This window comes from Halichoerus grypus, chromosome 6 (genome assembly GCF_964656455.1).
Source record: "Halichoerus grypus chromosome 6, mHalGry1.hap1.1, whole genome shotgun sequence".
Classification (NCBI taxonomy): Eukaryota; Metazoa; Chordata; class Mammalia; order Carnivora; family Phocidae; genus Halichoerus; species Halichoerus grypus.
The window spans coordinates 56,109,203-56,135,325 of record NC_135717.1 but is presented as its reverse complement, the minus strand read 5'-3'; the positions used below and the strand labels follow the sequence as shown (position 1 = coordinate 56,135,325).

The following is a 26,123-nucleotide window of genomic DNA, read 5'->3' as shown; positions in this document are numbered from 1 at the left end:
CTGAGATCATGACCTGAGCTGAAATCAAGAGTTGGTCACCCAACCAACTGAGCCACCCAGGCACTCCTAGAATCAAATACTTTCTAATGTTAATTTCAAAATGGACATTTAAAGAAAACAAGGCTTCCTTGAATTTATGTTATTTTATTGAATTTATGTTATGTTAACATTAACATTTTGAATTAACATAAATTCAAAACCACCACTTGTGGTTTTGAAAGTACAGTTCCTTGCCCACTATACCTAAATTTATCCATATTTCGACACAGTTACCTAAAAATAGAATTGAAAGTCACAAGATCATAAACTGAACACACAAAATCCCTTTGAATTAGTTGAAAGCCTATTAATGTTTGACCTTGACTATGTGTGAATTTGCTAATATTCACATTCACTTACATTTGAGGGTTAGGCTGAATTCTAGATAGTTTTGAATACTGAGTTTTAATGATAGAATGCTTTATTCTTCAGAAGTTCATCATAGTGTATGAAAAGCTCTCCCATTCTCTCAGGGATATATCTTTTTGGTTGAACATTTCTCTAATTTTATTATTGCTGCGCTAATTTGTTTCTTGGTTATAGTCAAATTGCTTAATAAGGATTCTTCCCTTTTATTCTTGTGATTATTTTATTTTTCTCTCATAATTTCGGAACACTGAAGGAGTAACTTAGTGCACATGGGATATAGGGTCTTAAAGGCAAAAATCAGAGCTAACCAGTGAGATTTTCTGTAAAATTTGCCATATGAAATTGGAGGTTTGCCGATGGAAGAATTTCTGAGCACCAAGAGCAGCCCATATGGTTTAATGGAATATATTTTCCTCTGCCCCGACTTGTAGCCATTGTGGCAAACGCTGCCCCTCTGCCTCATAGCTGTAGCTTCTCACAGGCTTTTAAGACCACAGAATTATCCTTTAGAATTCCGTTGTGGACAAAAAGGTGACCTAAAGAGAAATAGTTTGAGTATTCCCCCGCTCCAGCAAAGGAAGACTCTGGAGAGCTACAAAGGTATACTTTTCCATACCAAAGATTGTATATATATATGATGTTCTAGTCACGGTCAGGAAGAGTATAGTAGTAGAAATGCATCTATGAACCACATTTTTCAGAGACCATTTTTTTCAATATAATGTTTATTTTGTCATTCTCTTTTATCACACACCGTACAGACAATATGGACAAGGCTTGAGAAAAGGCATATGTATGCCTTGTTCAAGTCCTTAGTTTGGGTTGAACTTGGCATTAACTCCCGGGACTAGCCACACCTTGAGGTACCTAGTATAGTTTTGTTGCAAACTCAGCTGAGGGAAATGCCACCAGTGGATGGAAGACTTTCTTCAAAATTTAAGATTGTCATTTCTTCTTCAAATCCTTTACATTCCCTCCATTCATTTGGTACTTCCTGATGACTAACTAGAGGAATAACGGAGCCTTTATTGTGAATTTCATGCTGACTTTTGAATGTTCAACAAAGCCATGCTGTTATTCCTTTTTAGCATTCACATAGAACTTCGTGTTTTTAAACTGTTGAATTTAAAGGTCAGGATTTCTGTTCCTTCCAAACGTTAAAGTTAGAAAAACAGAAGCATAGAATATTTAATGCACTTTTGTAAACAAATCAGATTGCTCTCTGAGTAGTGCTGAGTGAGTCTGCTCTCTACCAATTCAGAGGAATTTGATGCCTAATAGGCAATTTTCATGACACTTTAAAGTTTATGAGTTCACTTAAGTATTATTTTACATTTGTTCTAAATGGAGACCCTTTCACTATGAAAATGTACTATGTACATATACATATACACACACACAGATATACTATATATATATGTATGTACATACATAATACATACAAATATATAATATATAAAATATGTATATATTTTAATCTAGATGTTTTCTTAAAGGAAAATCTCACCCATCTTGGAGCAACTATGAAATATATGATAGTGGTTCTCAATAATCCTGGTTATTTTTTTCAGCATGTAGGAACGTGGTGATTGTGAACCGAACCTATGGCATCTTAGAGAGTATACATTACCCAGGACCCTATTCTGACAATCAGCGTTGCAACTGGACCATCCAGGCCTCTACTGGCAACACAGTGAATTACACATTTTTAGCATTTGAATTGGAAAATCACATAAACTGCTCCGCAGACTATTTAGAGGTATGTATTCTGAAGCTAAATAAATCATTGCATTTTCAGATCAAGTTAGGCAAGCCAAACTAGAAATCATCCTTGCTCTGTAGAACTGAATCTCTGTGGCTCTATGCATCTATAATATGACCGCTACTCATGGTATTTGAACAGGTATATTTTGTGTCTCTTTCACTGCATCATATTAATATTAAGGATATTTAATCCACTAAATTATATACACAAAGAGTTGTCTATGTTTTTAGGTTTCAGTATGACTTTTGGACTGATTGACCTCATATTATTTAAATAATCCAGGAGTAAAGGAATAACTTCTGTTTTTTGTTACTTGTTTTTATGTTTGTTCTCTATAAACAGGATATCAAAAAATGTTTGGGTACCTGGCTTTATTTAATACCTAATTTGCCTGATACTAGAAATCATGATTTTGAGTCTTGTTTTTATTTTTAAATTTAAGTTCATTTCAGTAAAACGGAAATTTCTATTTGTTCTGATAATGACCACCTGTAGCATTTATTCAACTCTCTGTATACAATGCTATTCAATGAAAATTGCTTGAGAACTAGGTAGCCCAAAATATTAAGTAATCTCCTATTTTTACAATAAGATACTTTACTCCTAAAAGCTTTATTGCTAACTTCCATGGTATGACTTTTTAGGGCTATAGATTGAAAAGTTAGGCAACTACTTATTTTGCTTACTTTATGAATGTAATTATGCATTCAAATATAAAATTAAATGGTTATAAGCTATTACATTAATTTAGAAATTATGATTTCCACTTTCACCCTCCATAAGACAATTTTACTGAAAGCACTTAAAATATTTTGACATCAAGTTCTCATCATTAATAAAATCACTTTTTAAGTCCATCTAACATACCATTCCTGTATTTTTTTACATTGTTCATATATAATACTTTTGAATCCACATAGGATGTTTTCACTAAAAATCTTTTCTGAAGTGACAAGTACCCCCTCCGTAGCATTAGGACATCTCCCCCAGCCCATGCCACCTGTCTACAACACAGTGACTTAGTGGGTTTCTTCTTAAGGTGATCAGTGATTTTTAGAAGTCTTGCTTACAAAGACTTCCAACATCCAGCACTTGTAACTTTAAGGACAAATTCTTCAGAAAAAAATCCTTTATCCTTGTAAAATTTTCTTAAACTTTTTACCAATTCTTTAAAAAACTGAACATTGATTGAGGCTGTTTGAGGTTAACCTATCTTTTCCAAATAGCCCTTTTGTTTTTTAAAATGAAGAGAAACTTCTGTACTTTGAGAGACTTGGGAGGTCCTGAATATATGGAGTCTCTTGTTTCTGAGGGATAATTTTTTTGGGTGAAATCTTGCTTTGTATTTAGAAAAGTTCAATATTATAGAAATAGTAGCCATAGGGTTTATCCATTAGAAAGTGATATTTACTAGTATTCAAAGAAAATATGACACAACATCAAACAAACTTACAAGCATGAACTTGACAATGGTTTTAAAGTCCATTTTTCTTGATCTAGTGTTGAGATGGTCTTCACAAGCTTCATACTGGCATGCTTGTCTCATTGAATTTATCTGGAGTAGACATCCTTTTCTTTTCTTCACATGATATGATCTTGTTCATTCTTTAGAGGAAATGGAAGAGTTGATTTCAAAACCCCTTGTTCATAGCACAAACACAGCAATTTATCTTATTGCATTTTTGCCAGTTGTGATGGTGCCCACATGCCCTACTGGACTGTGAGCCTTTTGAAGGTGTGAGTTGTCTCCTGAATTTGTGACCCAGGCATTGATTATAGAGTTGGGATCTTATAGGAATTCAGTGAGTTCAGGATAAATTGACTCTCACAGCCATATTTTTAGCATCAGCCTAATGATAGATGTTAATTAATGAGAAAGAACTGAATTCCAAACTGACCGTTTTTTATAATTCCTATGCATTCACTGCAATTCTACCCCTTCGAACACAAACAAAAAGAAAACTCATGGCCATGCAGAGCGTTGCATGTATAGTGATATGCCAGGCACCGTAAGAGTGATTTGATGAAAGTACAACAGAGAAAGCTGCAGAAGGGAGGGAGCTTTGGACCTGGACTTTCAGGAGGCTTTGGAAGAAAGAGTGGGGGAGGAAATGAGGTGGAACTTTTCCAGGGACTGATTTCCACCTCTTTGGACTTACTTGAGGATGGAAGAGTAACAAAAAGGCCCATCACATAATTTTTTGGAGGTGTTTGAAAACTGTCAATTGAAAATACTTATTCCAGCAACCGCAGAGCAGCTCATTAGAGGCCCTTCATAGATGACGTTAGAGACATGCCATTTATCTTGTGCAACATTGATGGTGAAAGCAGCAAAAATACAGAAAAGTTCAGCAAAACCTTCTAAAGAATGATACTGTTGCCAGAGGGAGGAGATTTTTTCCATTTCTGTAAGCCAAGGGGCAAGGCCAAAGCAGTTGCGACAATGGCTGGTCTATGATGAAAATTTTAAAAGCACAAATAACTACTTAAGAAGAGAAAAGCCACAAACACAAAATCTAGTTTCCATTATTTTTATAACTTCTAGTTGAAGGGTTTTTCAAGTAGGTCCCTATTGAGTGACTGTCATTGCAGACAGAATTGAGTTATTTTGAATTAATAAAGCTGAAATTGTGAAAGGACTTGATTAGGTGCTGGTCAGACATTGTACCCCACCTTGCTGAGGGGTGTGGGTTGGTAGGGATCCCATTGGGAAGCGAATCAACCCTTTATTATTTGTCCTCTGGGCAAAACAAAATGATTCCAATTTGGAAATTAAATTCAATAGGAGGAAGGGTCACTTGCCTGAAGGAGTAAGACCATATTGCCATGCAATTATGAGAAGTCAACCTTAAGGATTCTTTGAGTATCCTACAACTGCATTTCAAATTTTTAATTTTTATTTTGAGTCTGAGTCTCTGCACAGAAGAAGAGACTTTTAATAGGTGATTGAGTATGCAAATGAAAGTGATGGATTTGGGAGAAATCAGCACAGAGGTGTACAGGGAGGCCAGAGCATATATCAGGTCAACCGGGAACACATGTGTGGTGGGAAGAGGAAGGAGGAAAACCCTGAGGTTGTTGTGTCATGGATGCCGAGGGCAGAGAGTATCCTAGAAGGTGACTGTGATCAACAAGGTGCGAGGCTCCTAGGGGATCAAGAGGAATCTCAGTGTTAAGAAGTGTCCCTTGGAGATCAGTGTGACTCTGGGCAGACGGGTTTTGAAGGGTAGTAGGAGCAGGAGTGAGACCACAGTGTGAGGAAGCACAAAGGGCTGAGAGTGAGTGTAGATAGAAGTTTAAGTCCACGAATTTGCCGAGTTCTCCCGAGGGAATAGTATGAAGTCAGAGCTTCTTTCCTCCGGTCCTCGTCCTGCATTTCCCTAGCTGGTCCTCATGAGGCAAGCTCTCAGGGGAGAGAGTGCTCTCTGCATGATCTGTTGTATGTCATTGTTTCTTAAAATGTGGCCCAGGTTTGGATTCAACACTCCAATGAAGCCAACTAGGGCCAAGTGTGCTGGAACTATATCATCTGGCTCAGATACTTCTGGTATCATAGGCTGAGGTTATATGGGCTTATTGTTAGTCAAGTCATAATGTTGGACTATATTAATACTTGTGTTCTCCAGGTCACATTTATAGGAACTGTAATGGCTTCATAGCCATACATAGGAAATTATTCCTAGTAAGTTATGTTTGACTGTTTTGCCTGAGAATTCAAACACATCATGATCCTTCTAAGCCCCGATCCTTTGGTCTGTAGAACATTATTTATTTTCATATAGACTTACTGGCATTGGCCTACTACTTCTTCAAAAATAATTGATAAAAATATCAGACAAGATGGTACCTGTTTCAAATACTCCAAAATGGTATGTTTCTTTGGTTAAAATGGTCTATTTTTTTTTAAGATTTATTTATTTATTTTAGAGAGAGAGTGTTTTAAGCAAGGGGAGGGGCAGAGGGAGAAAGAGAGAGAAAATCCTCAGGCAGATTCCCCGCTGAGCGTGGATCCTGACACAGGGCTCCATCCCAGGACCCTGAGATCATGACTTGAGCCAAAATCAAGTCAGACGGCCAACTGACTAAGCCACCCAGCTACCCCTAAAATGATCTATTATTAAAGACTTCGGGGATAGCACTATTCAAACATCTTGGCAATAATAATAGCTGATCTTTATTGAGCACTTATTATTTGCTAGGTAATTGTCACAGCAACCCTGTAATGTAAGAAATATTACCCCATTTGACAGGTGAGACAGTTGAGGCAAATACAAGTTGTCGCCAATCACAAACATTAGAGGTGTCAAAGCCAGGCTTTCTACCAGGCCCTGTGGCACCGGGCCAATGCTTTTAGCCATGACACCACACATCCTCTATGTATATACTCACAATTCTCTGTCTTCCTCAGAGGTGACATGAGGGAGTGTCCATGAGCCGTTGGATCTACCATCATAGTGATACTGTCACTGTCCATGTTATTATAGCATACTTCTTCATAGATAAGTAGTGGTCATTTATTATTATAATCACCCTTTTCTTTGCTACATTGTGACAAATTATTTTTAGTGTTCAACTTAGAATTTTTCCAAAAATGACTGTCAATCTTATTCACCTGTGAGATTCCAGAACAAAGCTTTCCTAGAGTTTGGAAGTTGAAACATCTTCCCTTGAGTCCTCTGGCTGTCCTCTTACTTTTCAGTGTTGTGCTTTATACTCTTGGTTGCAGGTACACACTCAAACTAAACCATTAGTTTTGTGAAAGGGCTCTACTCTGAGGAAAGTAAGAAGCCTCATGACACGCACAATAAACTAAAAAGTTGGGAAAAGGCAGGAACAAAGGCACTTAGTGGCTTCTCCCTGCATGTGTATATGCCATTCCTATCTCTCTCTGCACTTCTACAGCCTCACCATTTTAGCTTCCATATACCCCACCCCCCACCCCGCCATGACTCCACGTGACCATTTGCCCCAAGCTCTTGCAACAAATGAGGCCTCCCTTGGCCACAAATTCCCAGCACAGGGGGCTCATCCATTTGAGCCTGACAGCAAAGGCATGGATCTAGCCCACTTATGGATAGATGCTCCTCTGGGCAGTATGATTGGCTCTGGCCAGGAGCACTGAAGTCCAGCCTCTGGCCAGCATTGCTCATAGATGGTGTGTGGGGGCAGAGGCAGAATCTTTGCGTATGGCCTGCTGGCATGCTAAAACCTTTCTTCAACATTCATGAATTCAGCAAGATTACACAATTTGTTCTGTAGGGACTGTACCTTTCAGTACTGTAGGATATAATTCACTTAAGCCCCAAAAATTCATTTAAAAGAATTGCCTGTCTTGATTTTGTAAGTTGGATTTCAATGTCTCTTCTAGTTTCAGAATTCTAGGCATGTTTCTGTTTTCCTTTTATCACATTATCCTCTCTTCTGCAAGTGTCCATATTTTGATCTTTCATTTGCCCTAATCATAGCTTAAAAAATAGACATTTTTTTTTCTAACTGTGCTGTTTCCCAGAGTTTAGCTAATTTGTCTGTGTGCTCATAAAATGGTCAGAAAGTTTTTATATAGCCCCATGGTTCCTTCTTACTTGATTTCTTCAGAGGTTTCCCCTTTTATTGCCCCCAAAGTTATTGCTAGCTTTTCTGGACAGAATTTAATTTTATTAGAATTTGTCATGTTTCTTGAATTTTATTTCTTTTCTCTATTGCTTCTCTTTTTTCTTTAATTGTTAATTGTTTTGGTCCATGGGCTCATATCTCCTTTTGAAGTCTGACTCCCTAAAACCTTAGGCCCATGACTGGTATGTCCAGTATCGCAGGCTCTAGGGACATTGATCACTGTCTCCTAATGTTTTGTTCTACAATAACAACCACTTCTTTGCTGTCCAGAATTAGTCCAGACTAGTACTTCTTTTCACTGTTTTCTTTACTTTTTGAGAGAGGAGAGCATTTGAAGAATTTATCAAATGTCATGCTTTTTTTTCCATTTAGACATATGAGAGATGTCCAGATGGTTGAAATTATTTCCCCTTTGCCACCCCCACGTGTCTCTTTGTGCTGCACTAGTGTTGACATATTTCCTTTGTAAAAAACTGTAGTCTCTACTGAGGAAGAAGCCGATGGGGGAGGATGAAGCCCCATAACTGGCTGCATTCCAGAGTCACCTGGAGATCTTGTTAGAAAAACATATTCCTAGACCTCAGCCCAGATGTACTCAATCAAAGTCTCTAGGAATCTCAGTAGAGAGAGTCCCTGCAAGCCCTTGGGCCCCACTTGAGACCACTGTCTGCAGCCCACTTCTACTCTGACAGCACGTTTTACCCTCTCTTCAAAGCTCTCTCCTGGGAAGTCATAACGATTTTAATACGTGTCTTCGTAATACATACCTTTGAGTGCTAGTAAAGATTTCCTTTTCTATGAGTCTCACTTTTCCATTGCTACAGGTGAATCATGTCTTTGTCCCACCAAGGCCTGGTGATACAGTCATGATGTTTATCTCATTATGTAAAAATATCAGATTTACTTTGTGATTTTTGTGTTGGGATTCTCAACTTTCTCCCCCCATCTTTAGTTGGCACCTTGGCCACTATCATCTTCCAGTCCATTCTGTATACCTTTCTAGGCCTCTGCTTTACAAGCTTTCCTCTTCATGACGCCAGTGACTTCTGTCAAATGCATTTCCCTCCAGTCTTCATAAGATTCATTTTATCTCTTGCCAAATCCTCCTTCTGATGTCATCTTGTCCACCAGATGTTTATTTCATTATTTATTACACTCCCATGTCCTCTTCCAATTACAAAATCATGCATTTCAAATGAAAGAATGGACCAAAACAGAGGCTTCCAGTCCTGCACTCGTGTTCTCCAAGTCTGCAGCCTGAGCAACATTTTCCATCAGGCCCGTGTGATATTGTGATTAGTTAAGGTAACTCGAGCTGTTGTTGTTATGCAGGACTCAAATTCTCAGATGCTTGATATATTTCTCAATCATATTAGAGACCAATGCTGGTGTTCCTTGCCTTCCACATGGTGATTCAGGAACCCAGACAAAGGGGAAGTCGACTTGGGGAAACCACATAACTCTCTCTGCCACAAATGTTGATAGATGTTTCACAAATAAAGAGAACTAAATTCTAATAAGTTTTGAGAAATGCTGAATTAAACACAGTTAAACAGGGTACAGTGTTTTGTTTAGTTTTTGCTGTGGTATTTCCTCCAGCTGTTACTACCCTAAATATGCATTGTTCATTCATGTATCCATTCATTTGGTCATCCAAATACATCTTAGACATGTAGACTGTGGAAATATAACTGTTTTCGCATCAGTTTTCCTTGTCTTCACTGAGGAGACAGATGGTAATCAATTTAGCACACAATACAGATTTAATTACAAGCTGTGTTAAGTGCTATCAGGGAATATTATTGGGTTCTCCAAAGACGTGAAATGGGAGGACCGAGCTCATCTGTGGGTCAGAGAAGGCTTCCCTGAGGAAGAGTAACTTAACAAGTTCAAAGGAAGCTGAAAGTTTCACCAAGGGAAGTTGTGGTCGAGGAACTGTCACAGATAAAGCTGGACACTAGTAAGGTGGTGAAGATAGATCTTAATCAGTAAAACACTCCTGCAGTAGGATCCAGCATGAACTGCACTCCATTTCAGTTTGTACAGAGGTGACTGGACATTTTAAAGGGAGAACGAGGGCGTTGGGAGGGGACCAGCAGCTGGAGCAGTCAGGGAAGTGAGAAATGACCAAAGGTTAGTCAGTGTCAGTGTGGTGAGGCCAGCAGTGATGGAAGCTGGGATTCCACCCTCCCACACAGACTGGGAGACCAGCGTCCTATCCTTCCTGATGATTCCATTTCAAAGGCATGCTTCTCAGATCCTAGAGAAAGGCACTCCTGAGTTGTAGGAGACACACATACATCTCAAAGGGACAAGGGAAGGATTCAGGATTGTAAACCTTTCTTAGTAAATGCTCTAGGAAAGGGGGGTCAGGGGCCTATCCTCAGGTATTGGCTGGAACAAACCGTAAATTCTCTTGGCAGCGTTGAGCTTTCTCAGGCAGGCACTTTAATGGGGGCCAGGGTCTTCCTAGCGGTGTGACCTTGTTAGAAACTATGTTAGTGTTTAAGTCTTTTAATTTGGGTAAGGGAGGGAGTGAGTGGATGAAATCATGTGTGCCGACAGTCTGTGTTTTTTATCGGCAAAGGTCGAGGCGTAGTCAGGAAGAAGGTTCAGAGGAGCCTGGCTTGAGTCCACTGGAGGAGAAAATCCTTGTCAGAACCACGGGAAGTCGAGGGTGGCCGCGGCCCAGCGTGGGGCTGCCAGGCAGGCTGGAGTCTGCAAGCATAGCACAGCACTGAGGGTGTGTGAGGAGTTTCAGGGACCGCCCTTAGAGCAGCAAGAGATCTTTCAGGAGTGTGAGCGGGGAAATGGCATGCTCAGATTGGCACCTTTAAAAACTCTGGCTTCAGGAGAAAATTGAAGGGAGGTCAAGGTAACGGTGGAGATCCAGTAAGGGGGTTGCTGCGGTCCAGGTGAGAGAGACACCAGTTCCTCGCATGCTGGGGATTCAAGAGCACTTAGGAGGTAAAATCAGCAGAAGTGGACGAACGATTAGATGGGCGTAGGGGTGGTCGGGTGGTGAAGAAAAAGCTGAGATATAATTAATGGTTCATTTTCTCTTTTTGAGAGGGAGTTGGGGGAGGGGCAGAGAGAGAGGGAGTGGGAGAATCTCAGGCAGACTCCACGCCCAGTGCAGAGCTCTACGCAGGGCTCGATCCCATGACCCTGAGATCACAAGCCGAGCCAAAACCAAGAGTTGGGACACCCAACTGACCGCACCATCCAGGTGCCCCTAATGGTTCATTTCTTTTTTTTTTTTTTTTAAAGATTTTATTTATTTATTTGTCAGAGAGAGAGAGAAAGATCACAAGCAGGAGGAGTGTCAGGCAGAGGGAGAAGCAGGTTCCCTGCTTAGCAGGGAGCCTGATGTGGGACTTGATCCCAGGACCCTGGGATCATGACCTGAGCTGAAGTTTTAGTGGAGTTTTAGTGAAGTTTTAGCTGCTTAACCAACTGAGCCACCCAGGCATCCCCTAATGGTTCATTTCTTAAGACATCTAATTTCCCTCTTGCTTTCTGTCTGCAGCCTGCTTCATTGATGCATTTGACAAGAATAAATGATAAAGCTAACATTTTAGTCACTTCACTCAAAGCTCTGTTAAATATAATGAAGAATATATTGATTCCATTGACTAACAGGAGTTCTGCATATGATCATTATAATTTAGAAGTTATTTTTTTCTCCATTATTACGGAGAATAAGGACTTTATTGCATCCTTGAATTTAACAAGTCCTATTTTAAAAATAGAATTATCAATGAAGGAAACAATGAAGAAATTATTCTTGAGGAGTTTAATTACTAAACTTCTACATTCCTCAGTTTCCAGAACTCTAAAATGGGGATAACAATGGTACCTGTTGTATAGAGCTGCTAGGAATTTTAAAATTAGGTAACACATATGAAGGGCTTAGAATAATATTCAGCTAATAAATATTATTTATTAAGTGCTCATAAACATTATTTATGATGATTTCAATATAAACACAATTTGATGGATTAATTTTTGCTCTCTAAAATATTTTGCAGTCAATGGAGAGCTATAGTTTCCAAAACAGCCTTTCCAGTTGTGATGAACATAGATTGGCCCCATGTAATGAAAGCAGGGCTTCTGTCCCCTGGCATCTCAGATTTCTTACAACCAAAGCCACGGGGATTCTATATCTGAATCTAAGAAGCGTGGTGGTTAAAATCCCATTTGCCAGTTGGAGAAAAGCAGATGAGATTTTACGTCTTAGCAGCAAAGGGTCTGAGCTGACTTTCATCATATGGCACCTCCTTAAACACTTCCCCGGGCAGATGAGTCATGCTTCCTGCTTTGCTTCTAGGACGCCTGCCATTTTGCTTAGAATTCAGAGATAAGCTATTTTAATTCTGAGGACAACTGCTATCCAGAAACACTCCTAGAAAGGGACAACAATACACCAAACAATTGAGTTTATGTCTCCATACCAGATATGAGTCTAGGATTATACTTAATCATGATCTGTATTCAAAAGTTTAGAATGAAGTGTATCTATTGATTAATTAAGCCAAATACTTCATATTAGCATTAAGAGTAACAAGAAGCATTTTATAAGAAATTTAATACTCCAGGGTTGCCCAAGTAGAGTGTGTTTTTTAATCATAAAAAATTAAAAGGAGAGATATTTATCTCCGTGTAATCAAAATCCCTTTCCTCAAAAGGAAACGCCGATCTTTCCTGACCATCCCTTGCAATGAAGAATTTTCATGTGATTGCATTAATTTGCTGCAGTTAATGAGGCAGACACAGTAGCCTTCAAAAGATAGCCTTTGCTCTTGGATTCAAAAGAAACTCTGTGTGTTTCCCTCTCTCCAGTCTCTCAAACATGAAGAACAGAATGAGGATGAATGATAATCAGACCTACAGATAGCTTCTACCCTACCCTGAAGACAGTAGAAATCACATCAGAGGCTCAAAACTTGAAATTGCTCTCTATCCTCACTTCCTTCCCTGGTGGTGCTCACCTCGCTCTCTCCTCAGGGCGGCCGGAGTCAGCAAGTGCATGGAGGGTCCCTTCTGGCAACTAACAGGCACGTGGCTTGAATAAGAACGCAGAGCTCAGAATGCTAAGTTTTAAAATTAGGAATCACTGTTGTGGATTTGGGTTAATTATCTTGATTGTCTCCTTTTTAAATTAGGAAAGATTTCCAACTGCAACATTTCAGAATTAAAAAAAAAAAATGCTGTGTTGACCCTTCAGTACTTACATTTACTATTTATTTAATAGGCTTTCCCCTACTTCTTCCCTCACTTGGGGAAGAGTCTGCATGGCAGTACCCTAGGTCCTTCCAGCTCCAGGTTTTATGAGTTCCTGTCATTCTGTGAAGCAGATTTCTCCCTGTTTCTGAGTCCACCTCTAGCAGATGGTGAGGCTTTTAGGAGGCAGAATAATTTTTTAAAGATGCTTAGTGTTTTGCTGTGGCCGTATAGTTGGCAGAGGGAACACTGCCGTTCTTGGAATTAAATGCTCATGTTCCCATGGGAGAGTAGGCTTGGCTTTCAGTGCAGCTCACTTACCACTAGGGAGGCAATTAGGCATTTAGGGCTCCATCAGCGACTATCAGAACTTAGTTTGTGAGAAGTCTTTAGTCCCTGAGCATCTGAAGGAATTCTTTTAAAATAGAGAATTAGTCTAATTAATAATCAAAACCTATTTATGATAAAAAAAAAAGGAAGCATTAGGGACAAAATATGGTTTTAAATTAATGCAGAAGGAGATTACCTTATATAATAACATTTTAATGGACTAATTTTCACATATAATCTTGAGATATGTATAAAAGACTATGGAGATAGACAGTACAATATTTTTAGTAGACCAGCTGGGTAGCTGAGAACCTAAAAGGGTATGGAATTCTGAGAATGGAAAAGCATTACCAACGCATATCTACATTGCTGTGTCAATAGGTCCCCAAAGATAATGCTTGAAAAAATAAACTTATCTGATCACACAGGAATACATAGTCATTGCAGGACATTTGGAAAATATAGAAAAACCTAGATAAAATAAAAATAACCTAAATTACATCCCTACTAATAATTTTTGGTGGTATTTATTTCCTATAGTCAAGGCTTATATATTTTATTTTAATATTCAAAGGGGATCATTCTATACAGACTGTCCTATAATAACTTTTTTCCAGGTAACAATAGCTTGTGAATAATTTTCCAAGTTATTTATAAAGCCACATCATTTACAAAATGGCGCATTCCACCATCCCAATATGGCCACTTATTCATGTGGAACATTTAGAATCTTTGTCAAATTTCCACTATTATAAACAATGCTGAGATAAACATTCTTGTAGTTAAATCTTTGCACACATCCGTGATTAGACAATGATTTAAAAAGAGAAAAAAACAAACCAGGCTTTGTGGCTTCTAACATGAGAAATATACAGAAAGCAGAAATAAAAATGTCAGTGCGCTATTAAAAGGGAATAGCAGCAACCTGCCACATGGTAAGGACGCCATCTCATCTGTGTGTGAGACAGACATCTAATTCAGAGTGACACAGAATAACTCAGAATGTGGTCTTCGATGGATTTCTTGCTGTCATGCAAAGCCCAGCGTTATGAGTAATTGTTTAATTTTAGATGGGTATTTCATATTTCCTGCCCCACCTTGTCAGCACATGGCAGCGTGGCTTTTCCTGTGCCATGGGGGAAGATGTGTGCCTGTGTATCAGAGAGCACTGTGCACAGCCACGTGTCTGATGGAGGACCCTGCCTCCTGGGGCCATCGAGGAGCCAACCAGAGTCTACAACGCTCTGTCTATTAGCTTTCATCTTCAACATCTGCCTAATTTACCCTCCACAATTAGATTAAGTTTTTACCCCCTTAGGCTTTTCTCATCCACGATGGGAGACTTTTACCCTACTCTATGAATCTTGTTTGGCAATTTCTACTGTTGTTACAGGAACATTTCTAAGACCTTCAAATTTAAAGTAAAAGCTGAAAGTTCCAGTTTTATCCAGGAGATATGTGTGTAAACTTTGGCATCAACATTCCTAATAACTACTTTCATGAGGCAGTTCTCATAGGTCCCGTTATAGTTGTTTTTTTTGGGGGGGGGGGATGGGGGAAAATCTGAAGAAATGCCCCAAGAATTCACCAGCTCCCACCCTTTGGAGGGCCAGTGGTGACGCAGCTAGAGCTGCAGGCTGGCTGGACAGCCACGGGTGAGGAGGCAGCAACAAGAAGAAACATGTGCAGAGCCACTTTCCCTACCATTTGTCCCTCCCTTCTCCAGGTCCCCAGGGAAGCCTTGACTGATTTCCTAATGTTCTTTTTGCCACCATCCTGTTATGATCCACCATCTCCCTCCACCCCAACAGGCACACCATGCTTACGCTCTTCCCCACAGTACGGTTTGCTCTGGGCTATGCGCCCCGCACATGGGCAATGGCCTCAGTGTCCACACAGAACCCCGTTGTCATAGCAACATGCTGCAAGCAAAGGCCGTCCGTCTCCTCACAAGTGATTCATTGATTCACTGCTTCCCTGTCTGGTCTGCCAGGGATGATTTCTGTGAAATGTCTTACGTGAGTCAGCTCAAGTTCTCTATACCCATCATATTTTTCTCTCAAAGCTATTTCTAGAATGGTTTCTTTGGAAAAAAATGTTGGTTCCCTTTGCCTCTGACCAAGAGTTAAAATAACAATTTAAGCACATTCCATATGCCAGGTCTCACACTCAACCTATTACGTGGTCTGTCTCATTTGCTGTTTACAATAGTACTTATGAGATAAGTACTATTATGGTGCCAAATTTATAAAGAAATTTTAGCTAGGGAAAGGAAGTAATTTTCACGAGATTATATTCTAAGCAAAGTTTAGAGCTAGACTGGACTGTATGCCTACAACCTGATCAAAATTAATATACTCTTAGTATGCTCTTATAGGGAAATTACTTTCCTGCTTGCAGTTGAATATAATCTGTTAGTGACGGTGACTTTGCAAAGCTAATCTATAAACTCATTGAGTATAGTTCTCAGAAATTTTAACTATGTTCTTTACACTGACTAGAATTTTAGTTCTCTATAAATATTAGGAGTTTCTCTGCTACACCTAGAATTCTCCCTCATGGCAGGCGAATTATTTCAATACATGTTAAACTCCAAAGGATAACTTGTTTTAAGTTTTTAAAGATTTATAATAGAAAATGGGCCAAAAAATTTTTTCCCGAAGTTTCTCTGTATTTTAATAATATCATCCCAAAGAGACTCTTGATTTTATTTCTCTATTTGGACTATATTTAATTCTTAAAATTAGTCATCCACTATAAAAAAGTTTTATATCAGAAAAATTTCAAGGAAATAAGAAAAAGTATGAATTAGAATAAGTATGAATTAGATGCTCATCTAAAATAGAAAGGGTGGAGTTCTGGTTGTTACTGCAATTCCAAAATGGGTGTAGAAAAGAAGTCATCTATACATCCCATTCTCATATATATGAAACAATTAATTATAATTTCATTCATTAAAGTCATAAATTTTCAAAATCATAAAAACAATTGAGCAGCAAAGAAGACCTTGAAAAGCACATTTCTGTTCTGAGAGTTCTTGCAGTTCATAAAGTTGATTCCCATAGAGGGAACAAGTTGAAGTACACATTAGCTGACTCTGGGTTCCTCCAGGCTTGAGTTTCAGTGATTCGTAAAGTACCTACAGAACCCTTACTCTTAGAAAAATTCACCTCTCTCTGTCAGTGATGTATCCTCAGTTTTATATCTTCTGCCTTGTATGTATGGTTCTTAATAGTTAGAAGGGATCCACGGATCCTTTCATATTGCACTTGGAGTCTGAAGTCACTAATGGCCTCATAAACTATGTGTGTGCCAAATTATCAAACCCAGGCAAAGGAAGTAGATAGAAATTGGTAAATGTGGCTTAGGCAAGAGATTTCCTTCCTCTTTGAGTGTCCGAAGAGTGGTTGAGATATTTCAGGGTGAAGTGGGGGGTAGGGAGACCTAAACCACATCAGTCCTAAATGAATAGTCTCCTTAAGAGAATAACTGAAAAGATTCTACACAGGAGGTTGTATGTATACAACATATTTACATTCAAAGATACATTTAATGGCCAACCAGAAGGTGGATGCAGCATTTCAAATATTTAACAAAAAACCACCTCTCAATACAGTTGTACAAATTAGATCTGCATATTTAAAGTGAGAGTCTCGATTTTTCTTTTTCTTAATTTCTGCTAGTTTCCTTTTGTGGACTGTTTTCCAAGCTCGAGTATTGTTTGGACCGAGTGGATCTTTAGGCTTTCTAAAAGCAGGGGAAATCATACCCGTAGCAGGACCAAGTCAGCATGCTTGCCAGCAGTCGCCCTGAGTCACAGCTGGAGCGTCCTGTGGTTAGCATTCTGCTCTGACAACAGGCTCAGGAGTAGCAGGGGCCTACTGGTTTCCATGGCAACCAGTATTTGTGTACTTTGAAAAATGACTGTTCCTTTTTGTGTGGTAAATTTACGCGGGAACGAATTGTAGAGGTGACGTTAGCCATCTGTGTGAATACAAACAAACAAAAAAGCCTAATTTAATTAAGTGTAAACTTTAGAAGGACATAAAATTGGGGGTTGAGGTGTTTTTGTGTAGAGGTTTTGTTCTACACTAATTAATTAATTCATTTATTTGACATATTTAAACATTTTCATCAATGTCTATTTGATGTTTATTTCAATGCATCACTCTCTCCCCTCCAAAGGCTAAAAGAGACTAATTGTCATTCATCAGTGTTCCCCCCAAACCCGCTCCCTTTGCCCCCGCCCCACCCCCCATCCCATTCACAATGTGTTATTTAAGAAAGACTGGGATTCAGGGGCTCTCCTTCAATGAGGTAATCCTATCCGGAAGGAAGAAAAAAAAAAATCCCCTCCAAGTTATGTGAAAATGTCAGGTTTCTTAACCTTGCTGAGCTGGGGAAGCAAAAATACTGTACTGCTTATGACCTTGTGTAGAATCTAGAAGGCAGTTCCTCAAAATGTCACTACAACCGTTTCAGAAGATCCATCAAGCTTAGAGCAATTATGGTTATAGAGAAATCTTACCTTGTGTTTTGTTGCATAAAGATGAAATAATTAAAGTTTTGGTCACCGAACTACAACCCAAAGTTAAGAATGAGCCTTCTGGAGTGGAAAATAGTAGAGTGTTTCTTGCTTATTATACCTCTGCTTGGGAACAGTATGTTTATTTTTGTATTAATTAGTTTTGAATTGGAATTGGTACACTGGAGTTAATAAAAAACAAAACAAAACAAAACAAAACAAAACTCTGAAGCTAGGATAAATATCCTAAGGCGATGCAGTAACTTAGGAGTAAACAGAGTGCAGCATGGCCCTCCTCCCCCACGTCCACACCCTGCCTGAGATGGGGGGACCTGCCATCAGAAGGGAAGGATTTTTTTGTTGTCCCGTTTTCTTTCTGTGTTGCTTTGTTCTTTCCCTCATTTTTGCTGCCTCATTATGGCTTCTGTCAACTATCTAGACAGACACTTGCTAATAAATATACCTCATCAAAGCAGCAGCAGTAGTAAAAAATCAAAAGGAAGCTGAAGTGATAATCCTGAAAAATAAACTTCCTCTTTATTCATTCGCTTAAAACGCTGAGGTTTACTACCTAAGGGTGAGTTATATAACGGACTTCTGAGTTTCCCACTTTCTCTGCTGAACTTCCCCCAAATATCACAAACATGGATACCTGATGAGCAGCTAGTTTTGAGAACTCAATGAGACAGGCCAAGATTTAGAAATCTGTAATTTATTATGACCTTGAACAAGGCCCTGCCTGATCCCCGACCCCCTTCTACAGAGCAGCCACAAAGGATCCAGACTCTTTGTTGCCTACAAGGAACATGCTGAAATTTAGGACTGTAAGACCTTAATATGTATCTAACTATGCAGGATTCAAGTAATAGTGCAGATTAATTCCCATCGAAACAAATGCAGTTGTAGGGGAAACCATTGTGTTCATTCATTGAAGATGTACTGGGAATCTGCCCTTGACTTACGAGGCAGAGGAGACTGGGAGAGGTGGTCCAGGCTCTAAGGAAACTCATAATCAGTAGGGGAGATAAGACACACATGCCTGTAACTAGAATACAAAGGAATGTGACCATTTCTACAAAGAAGCACAAGTAAAAAGTGGAGGGGTTTCAAAGGAAAACTAATTTATGACTGGCTATAGGGATTAGGGAAGGCTCCATGGGGGTGCTTTGTAGAATTTGATGATAGAGTTTTTTCCATGCTTCAACCAATATGTTTAAAACACTATTTTATATCATAATATTTCAGTAAATAAAAACAATTTGGTTGGGGCACCTGGGTGACTTGGTCCGTTAAGTGTCTCACTCTTGATTTTGGCTCAGGTCATTATCTCAGCATCCTGGGATCCAGGGATCCAGCCCTGGGTCCAGCTCTCAGCGGGGAGTCTGCTTCTCTCCTCTGTCTCTCCCTCTCCCTCTACCCTCCCCCATTCACACGCACTCTCTCTCTCTCTCTCAAATTAAATGAATAGATTTTTAAAATAATAATAATTTTGTCAATTTGGAATGTATTAAAACCAGATTATACATTTACCTACAGACACATGCAAACACATGAACTCACACATACTCTTACATATGTATGCTCTATAACAGAATAATCAAGGAAATCCATAAGTCTACAATTGAATATTTTCAATTTTGTTGTGATGGACTGTTCATTCCAAGGGTAACTAGAACAAAGTAGACAGCAATGTAGACATTAGTGGATTAAAAGAAAATACAATAGCTTGAGTAACGAGGAGCCGATCTTTTTCAACTATCATTATTTCTTGATTGGAGAGATATGGCAGAGAAGCTTATTATTATTTTTTTTAGTTTAGAGGTATGTATCTGATGAAATTAATGAGGCAGATAAATGGTGCATGACAGGATGTACAAATAGTTTAGTGGGAAAGTGGGCAAAGACCTCAGCAGAAAAGTTCCAGGGGAAGAAATATAAATGCCTAGTAAGTGTGAAAAACCTTCAACCTCAAAGTAACATGAATTAAGACAATTATAAAACCAAAAAAATTTTCCTATCAGCACCAGCTTTAAAAATAATAGCAGTCGTGATTGCCAAGGTCCCCTGTAAGAACCATTTCAGTAAAGTACTAGTGGGGGGTACATTGGTATAAACTTTCTGGTAAGAGATTTAATGATATATATCAAGAGCCATAAAAGATGATACTCTCTGATTCATTCCCCTTACAGGAATCTTTCCTGAGGGACATTTAAAATATCAAACAAATACTCATATTGGCAAAAAAATTGGAAATGTCCTCAATGAACTACAACACAGTATTAGTAGCATTTTACGCCACCATTAAAAATGTTTACATAGACTACTGAGTGACATACTTAGAGTAAAACTGGGAACACAATTAAATGTGTAGCCTGAATTTATACACACACATATACACCTGGACTCATGTGTGTATATGTACATATATAAGCAAACGAAAAAAAAAATGTTGGTAAGAGAAAGTTCTGGTATTAACAGAATATTAAGAGTGGTTATCTTCAGTGGGATTAATTTTCGTATTTACCTTTTACATAGCTTTCTAAAATGTCTAAATTTTTATAGTTAGTATTTATTTAAAAATTTGTACATCTTACAACTATAAGACTGATATTCACTGAACGTCTCTCATGTGTCATTAATGTGTGAACACATCTCATCCGGGCCACCATTTCCTTATTCTGTGCCTGGATTTACACTTTCGAGGGAGCTTACTAGGCTGACCTAAAACCAAACATTAATATTTGGGTTTCCAGCTTTATTGGGCTTAGGAATCACCCATAAAACTCTCTCTATATATTTGTCTATTTTTAATGCTTATGTGAAGCCTCCTGTGCTCAAACCATCTCAGCAGATTTACCCTCAACCTTTCAGCCAAGAAGCAGCTTTTGCTACATGAGCAGACTCTGCTTTTTTTTTTCCATGTGACAAGCCATGTGAAGTCTCTCACGTTGGGAAGTTTCTCCTTGATTTCAGCTCCATGACGGCCCCCGGCGGATCGGGCGCTACTGTGGAGCAGATATGCCACCCGCAGGGAGCACCACAGGCTCCAAGCTTCAAGTGCTGTTCTACACCGATGGGGTCAGTCACCATGAGAAAGGATTTCAGATGCAGTGGTTCATTCACGGTAAGCCCCGTGCTGATCTTCGTTGTATTTGATAGTTGCTGTTTGACTAAGAATTATTCCTTTCCCAATTCTCTCTTTGGAACCAATCCCACCTATGAATACTGGAACATGGGCAGTAAGCTGGTGCTAGGCCTTGGACCGTTTCCTCAGTCATTGGTGGCTCTGGGAGAGCTAATCCGGGTAGGGTTAAGAGAGGATGGGCCGTGAATAGCTGCTGACATCTTTGCAACAATAAATTGCCAAAGAGAACAATAAATTGCCAAGGAGCAGAGTGAAGTTTCTAGTGGGGTAAAACCTACAGCTGGGTGTGGCAAGCCAGGTGGCATTAGAGTCTCCCAGGGGAGTGGAGTGGAATGAGATTCAAGGCTTATTCTGACATAGCAGAGAAGGAATGATGGGGGGTGGGAGGGATAAAAGGATAAAAGGGCAAGGATGGGAGTCACTCTGGGAGAGAAGGGGGGGCACTGGGCTGAGAGGGGGACAGGAGTAGAGAACTCACACTCAGCCGGGGCGTGTGTTGTACCTGCCAAACAGAGTCGGGGCATGTCAGCACCCACCTATGAACTGGTGGTTCAGAAAGCACGTAGAGATAATCATTCCTCTGAGGATGAGCATTCATGTTTAATGAGAGTTCCAGAACTTGGAGATTGACCTCATGTGGCCCAGTCTAATGAGAGGAGGCCCCAGAGCAGTGGTTCTCAAAATACGGTCACCCAAGAGCAGTATCAACATCACCCGGAACTTGTGAGAAGTGCACATTCTGAGGCCCCCTCCCAGACCTACGGAAGCCTGATAATCCACATCTTAACTAGTCTCCCTGGTGATTCAAGTTTGAGAACCACTCTCCTAAAGGGATCCACACCTAACAAATACAGTCCTTGTGACTATTATCGTAGGAGTTCTCAACCAAGGTCTTAGGACTCGCTGGTCTGTTTCAGTCAATTTGAAAGAGAAGTGGAATTGGAATATTATCACACAGAGATAGCTAAACGTTAGTGGCCCTACTGTCCGAATCAGGGGTGAGCCCAAGGCGAGCACACATAAACGTGGATTGTGGTTGACTCTTGAGGGTTGTTAAAATCATAGTCCTTTTATTATATGAATCTTAGCACTGTACAGAAGTGAATACCCTTACTGTATACTTAAGAGTGTTAGATGTTCTGTTAACATGAGCTGGAGACTGGGTGTATTACTGTTAAAATACAAGTATGGGGCCTTCAGTATTTAAAAATATTCAGTGGTAATCCACAGAGCTACTTATAGCTTGAAATACAGATTAGGAATTCACAAAGTGAACGAGCTATGATAATTAAGCCTGTGGGAGTTCTGGCCTGTTCTCTTCACCGAGGGGGTGGATTTAACCTTGAAATGTAAATTTATTGACTTGTTAAGTGAAGGGACTGGATTGATTTATCTGTATAATACAGTCCATCTCTAGTATTCTGTGATTCAGAGATGGCGTGATTCTAAGGCAACCAGAGAAGAGTGCGAAAAAACCTAGAAGACACAGGAACACCTTGAGAAATGACCCAGATTTTCAAGGGCTGTGGATATTTTCCAGAACAGCGTTTCTCAGACTTTCACATGCATGTGAATCACTGCATGTTAAAATACAGAGTCTGATACAGGGGCCTGAGGTAAGGCCCATGAATCCTAAATGAATTTCTAAAAAGCTCCCAGGGACTGCTGATGGTGCTACTCTGTAGACCACACTTTGAGGAGCAAGGTGAGAGCAGATGTTAAGGCTGAAGACATAAAATAGGAGAAAGACAGCATCTCTGGAGACTAGAGAAAGCTTCTAAGGTGCTCCAAGGGCGCACTGTACTAAGAGCAGAATAATATCCTCACTCTTTTGATGTCAGGAGGATACGAGCTGGGGCTTCTGTAAGAAAACTTTATTGCTTCCGAAAGATCCAAAGGGGAGGAAAACTTTCACGCGAGACAGAAGGATGGAAAGGAAGAAATGCTAACCAGGAGGTGGAGACTCAGGGCCTAGGGAAGAGGTCCCCAGCCCTAGATACACATTAGAATTTCGTGGGAGTTGTAAAGAGAACGCATGTACCAGGTTCAGCCTTCAGAGACAGGATTCAGTTCGTCTTCGGTGGGACCTTGACAATGGCTAATTAAAAAAATCTCCCTAAGTAATTCTGCCATGTGTTTAGGATGGAGGGTTTTAGGAGCAGTGATTTTGCTGTTGCTGGTTAATACCTTTCTTCTCGGTGGGTTCCTTCCTCTCCCTTCCAGGTTGTTCTAGCTATCCTACCTGCAAGGCCACACTAAGGAGTACGATTTTATGGTCATTATTGGCTAGACTGGATTACTGTATCACTAGATTCTTTCAACCAACATGCTAGACGTGGCTGAATCCTCTGCTGAAAGCTCTGAGTTTGTTTTGGGAAAATTTTTTTCTACCAGTTCTATTTGGAATCTGTCTTTCTTTGGGAGAGTCAAAGACACTCTCTGTCTATTCTCTTTTCCTGTTTACTATTTCACAACTTTCTCCCAATTGGTGACAACTTGCTAAGCTTGGAATCAGAGTTGTAAAACAAAATTTTGCCATATGGGACCAGAACTTTTTTTTAACTCTGTGCTGCCCACTATATATAAATTACACCTGGGAAGAACCTTCTGGAAGGGGATTGTTAGTGGTGTAGATCTGTGCAAAATTAACTATCATATACTACAGTTATGCAATGCTTCATATACACAGAGTTTCTACTCTGCATTTTGACTTGATCTTTAACTTGAGGTAGTCTGGGGAGTGGGGCCAACAGAAAAGACTAGGGTCAGAGAAGAGGTCTTTGATAGGAGAGGCTCTCCCACTTCTTACCCAGCAGAGATGGACCGAAGACATAAATCTGATTTCATAGTCACCCGTGTGTTCATTCCACAGATACTGAGGAGTTGTTTAGGGCTGGGTACTGTGCTAGGGCTGGGGCCGGGGTGTGACTCCCACCCACAGGCCTGGTTCCTGGTTTTATAGAGCTCCACTGGGTGTCTTTGAGAAATAGCCACCAAGCAATATGCTCACAAGTCAACATAAAGTCAGAAGTGTGATAAGGACCATGGGAGCTCATAAAAGGGAATTTGATCTAGACACGAGGTCAGAGAAGTCCTGCATGAGAATAGGACCTTTGAACTAAAATCTAGGAATAGGCAGGAATTACATAGGCAAATAGGAGAAGGAAAAGGATTTCCGGTAGAAGAAGGCCCCTGTGGTGGGAGACAGCAGGGTAAGTATGAGGCACCCCAAACCCAGTGTGGCTGGGGTCCAAGGTCGCGAGCTGAGCTGTAACAGCCAGAGCGTTCTGGTCACTCAGGTCACTCACAGTTAGGGGCTCAGGCAGGGATAGGGGCCACACCCTCTCTTTCCCCTAAACCCTTGAGATTTCAGGGAGAGCAGTTCTAGTAGGACTTTAAAGCACTGAAGCCACATGCCATGTGGCGGGATTCAAAATACAAACTAAAACACAAAATGTAAATAAATACAAAACAAAGACAAAATCCAAAACACATTAAACAACTGGTCTCCGTGTGACAGTATAGTAGGCATATTGTTGAGTACACGTGTTTGTGCACATGTGTAGGTGAAGGTATTTCAAGAAGCTCATCTGTGCACAGACCCTTCAGGCCAGGGCCCAGGACACCCAGCCTGACTCTAACACTGATGCTGCTTTTCTTTCCCTGGCCGGAAGGAAGCGCCTTTAAACCTGTAGCCTCTTTTCATTCGAGATATCTAATTTAAGGTGCTCATCCCCCGCCCCCTAGCTCTTTTCCAAACTGTGCAGTAAGAACTCCAAGAAGCTCTTCACTGAGAATTCAGAATCTACACTGGTATCATTTCCTGAGCATTGCTGCTGAGGGAGAATCCACACCCCCTCCCCCCGCCCCACACTTCATTTATTTTGCCAATTAATAAATAAGCCTGTTTTCAAAATGTGCTTCTTTGTCAACTGCACAAATCTTCTATTTGCTTTGAGAACATGGATATACAATCAGGCTTTATTTGTGGGCCCATTTTTAAAGAGGCTCTGTAGATGTGAGATTAAACCGCACTGCCTCGCCTTTATGCAAACCATCAAAGAGAATCCCACTCTGGAAAGAAAGAAATGGCCACAGTTGCCCTGCCTGGCTAAAGGGTTCACAGTATTCAGTGTTGACAGCATTGTCCAGGGGCTGAATTCAGCCTTGGGGGCCTCCATCTGGGTTGCTGAAGGGAATAGAGAACTCTCTGCAAGCTGTGTGAATAGAGGCCTCCCTCCCGGTTGGCTGTGCACACCCCTCGCCTCTTCTGGCCATCCCTCCCAGAGGCCTTCTTTTATAGGCAGTGGGATCCAGCATACAAACAAGGTCAAGGAGCTTTGTGAGTGAAAGAGTGACATTTGCAAAGGGAGAGCACCCCTGAGCTGGGAATAGCCGGGGAAGGGCTAAGTGGCATGTGATCGGGAGGTGATGTCACCCTGGGTTTTCACAAAGGAAAGTGTGGCCTTTTCTTTGGTGAGATAGATGACATCAGCCTCTTGAATGGGGGCTGGTTCCATTTTGCCTTCTTTTTAGCTGTTAACGAGATTTCTCAAGCCTTGAGGGGAATCAGCTGGGGAGAACATGGCTCCCCTTCTCCATGGCTGGCTTGGTTTGAACGTGAGCCAGTCCCCTCTTGAGTACTTACTTGAGTATATACTTGAGTATATTTTTAAAAAAATATAATTTTAGAGCCCTGGCAAAGAACCTCCAGGAGGTCAGCAATGTTTCTTTTAGACCTTCTGTCTACTTCTCTTTCCCTCACATGGTCTTCTCAATTGTCTTTGTTTACTTTTGGTCTTTCAGGGGAATTCCTTCTCATTGGTAATTTCTATTCCTTTTATGACTTAGAGTATATGTGCTGGGGTTTCTGAGAGGTTCACCCTTTGAGGACAAAGGTTTTATCTTTTGTAATAACATTATCCATTTGCCTTATATGCGAATGCTGGCTCATCCCTCTTCCGGGGTGAGGGTGAATAAACTTGGCCCTTTGGGGGGGTTCTGGGCCTGCTCTCCACAGAATAGATCGTTTGCAATTGTGCATCATGTTATAGTGACTGCATGTAGCCTCTGGAAGCAGGAATTTATCAAGAACGTATTTTTCATTTGTTCAA

The 26,123-nt window shown here is 40.2% G+C and overlaps 1 protein-coding gene across 1 annotated transcript in view; it reads left to right on the top strand.

Annotated features, from left to right (window-relative positions):
* Positions 1–26,123, top strand: part of CUBN (cubilin) — a 265,371-nt gene that overhangs the window by 77,637 nt on the left and 161,611 nt on the right. Inside the window, exons 27-28 of the mRNA XM_036097059.2 lie at positions 1,980–2,167; positions 20,838–20,988. Coding sequence (XP_035952952.1) covers positions 1,980–2,167; positions 20,838–20,988 — 339 coding nt within the window. The remainder of the gene's footprint in view (positions 1–1,979; positions 2,168–20,837; positions 20,989–26,123) is intronic.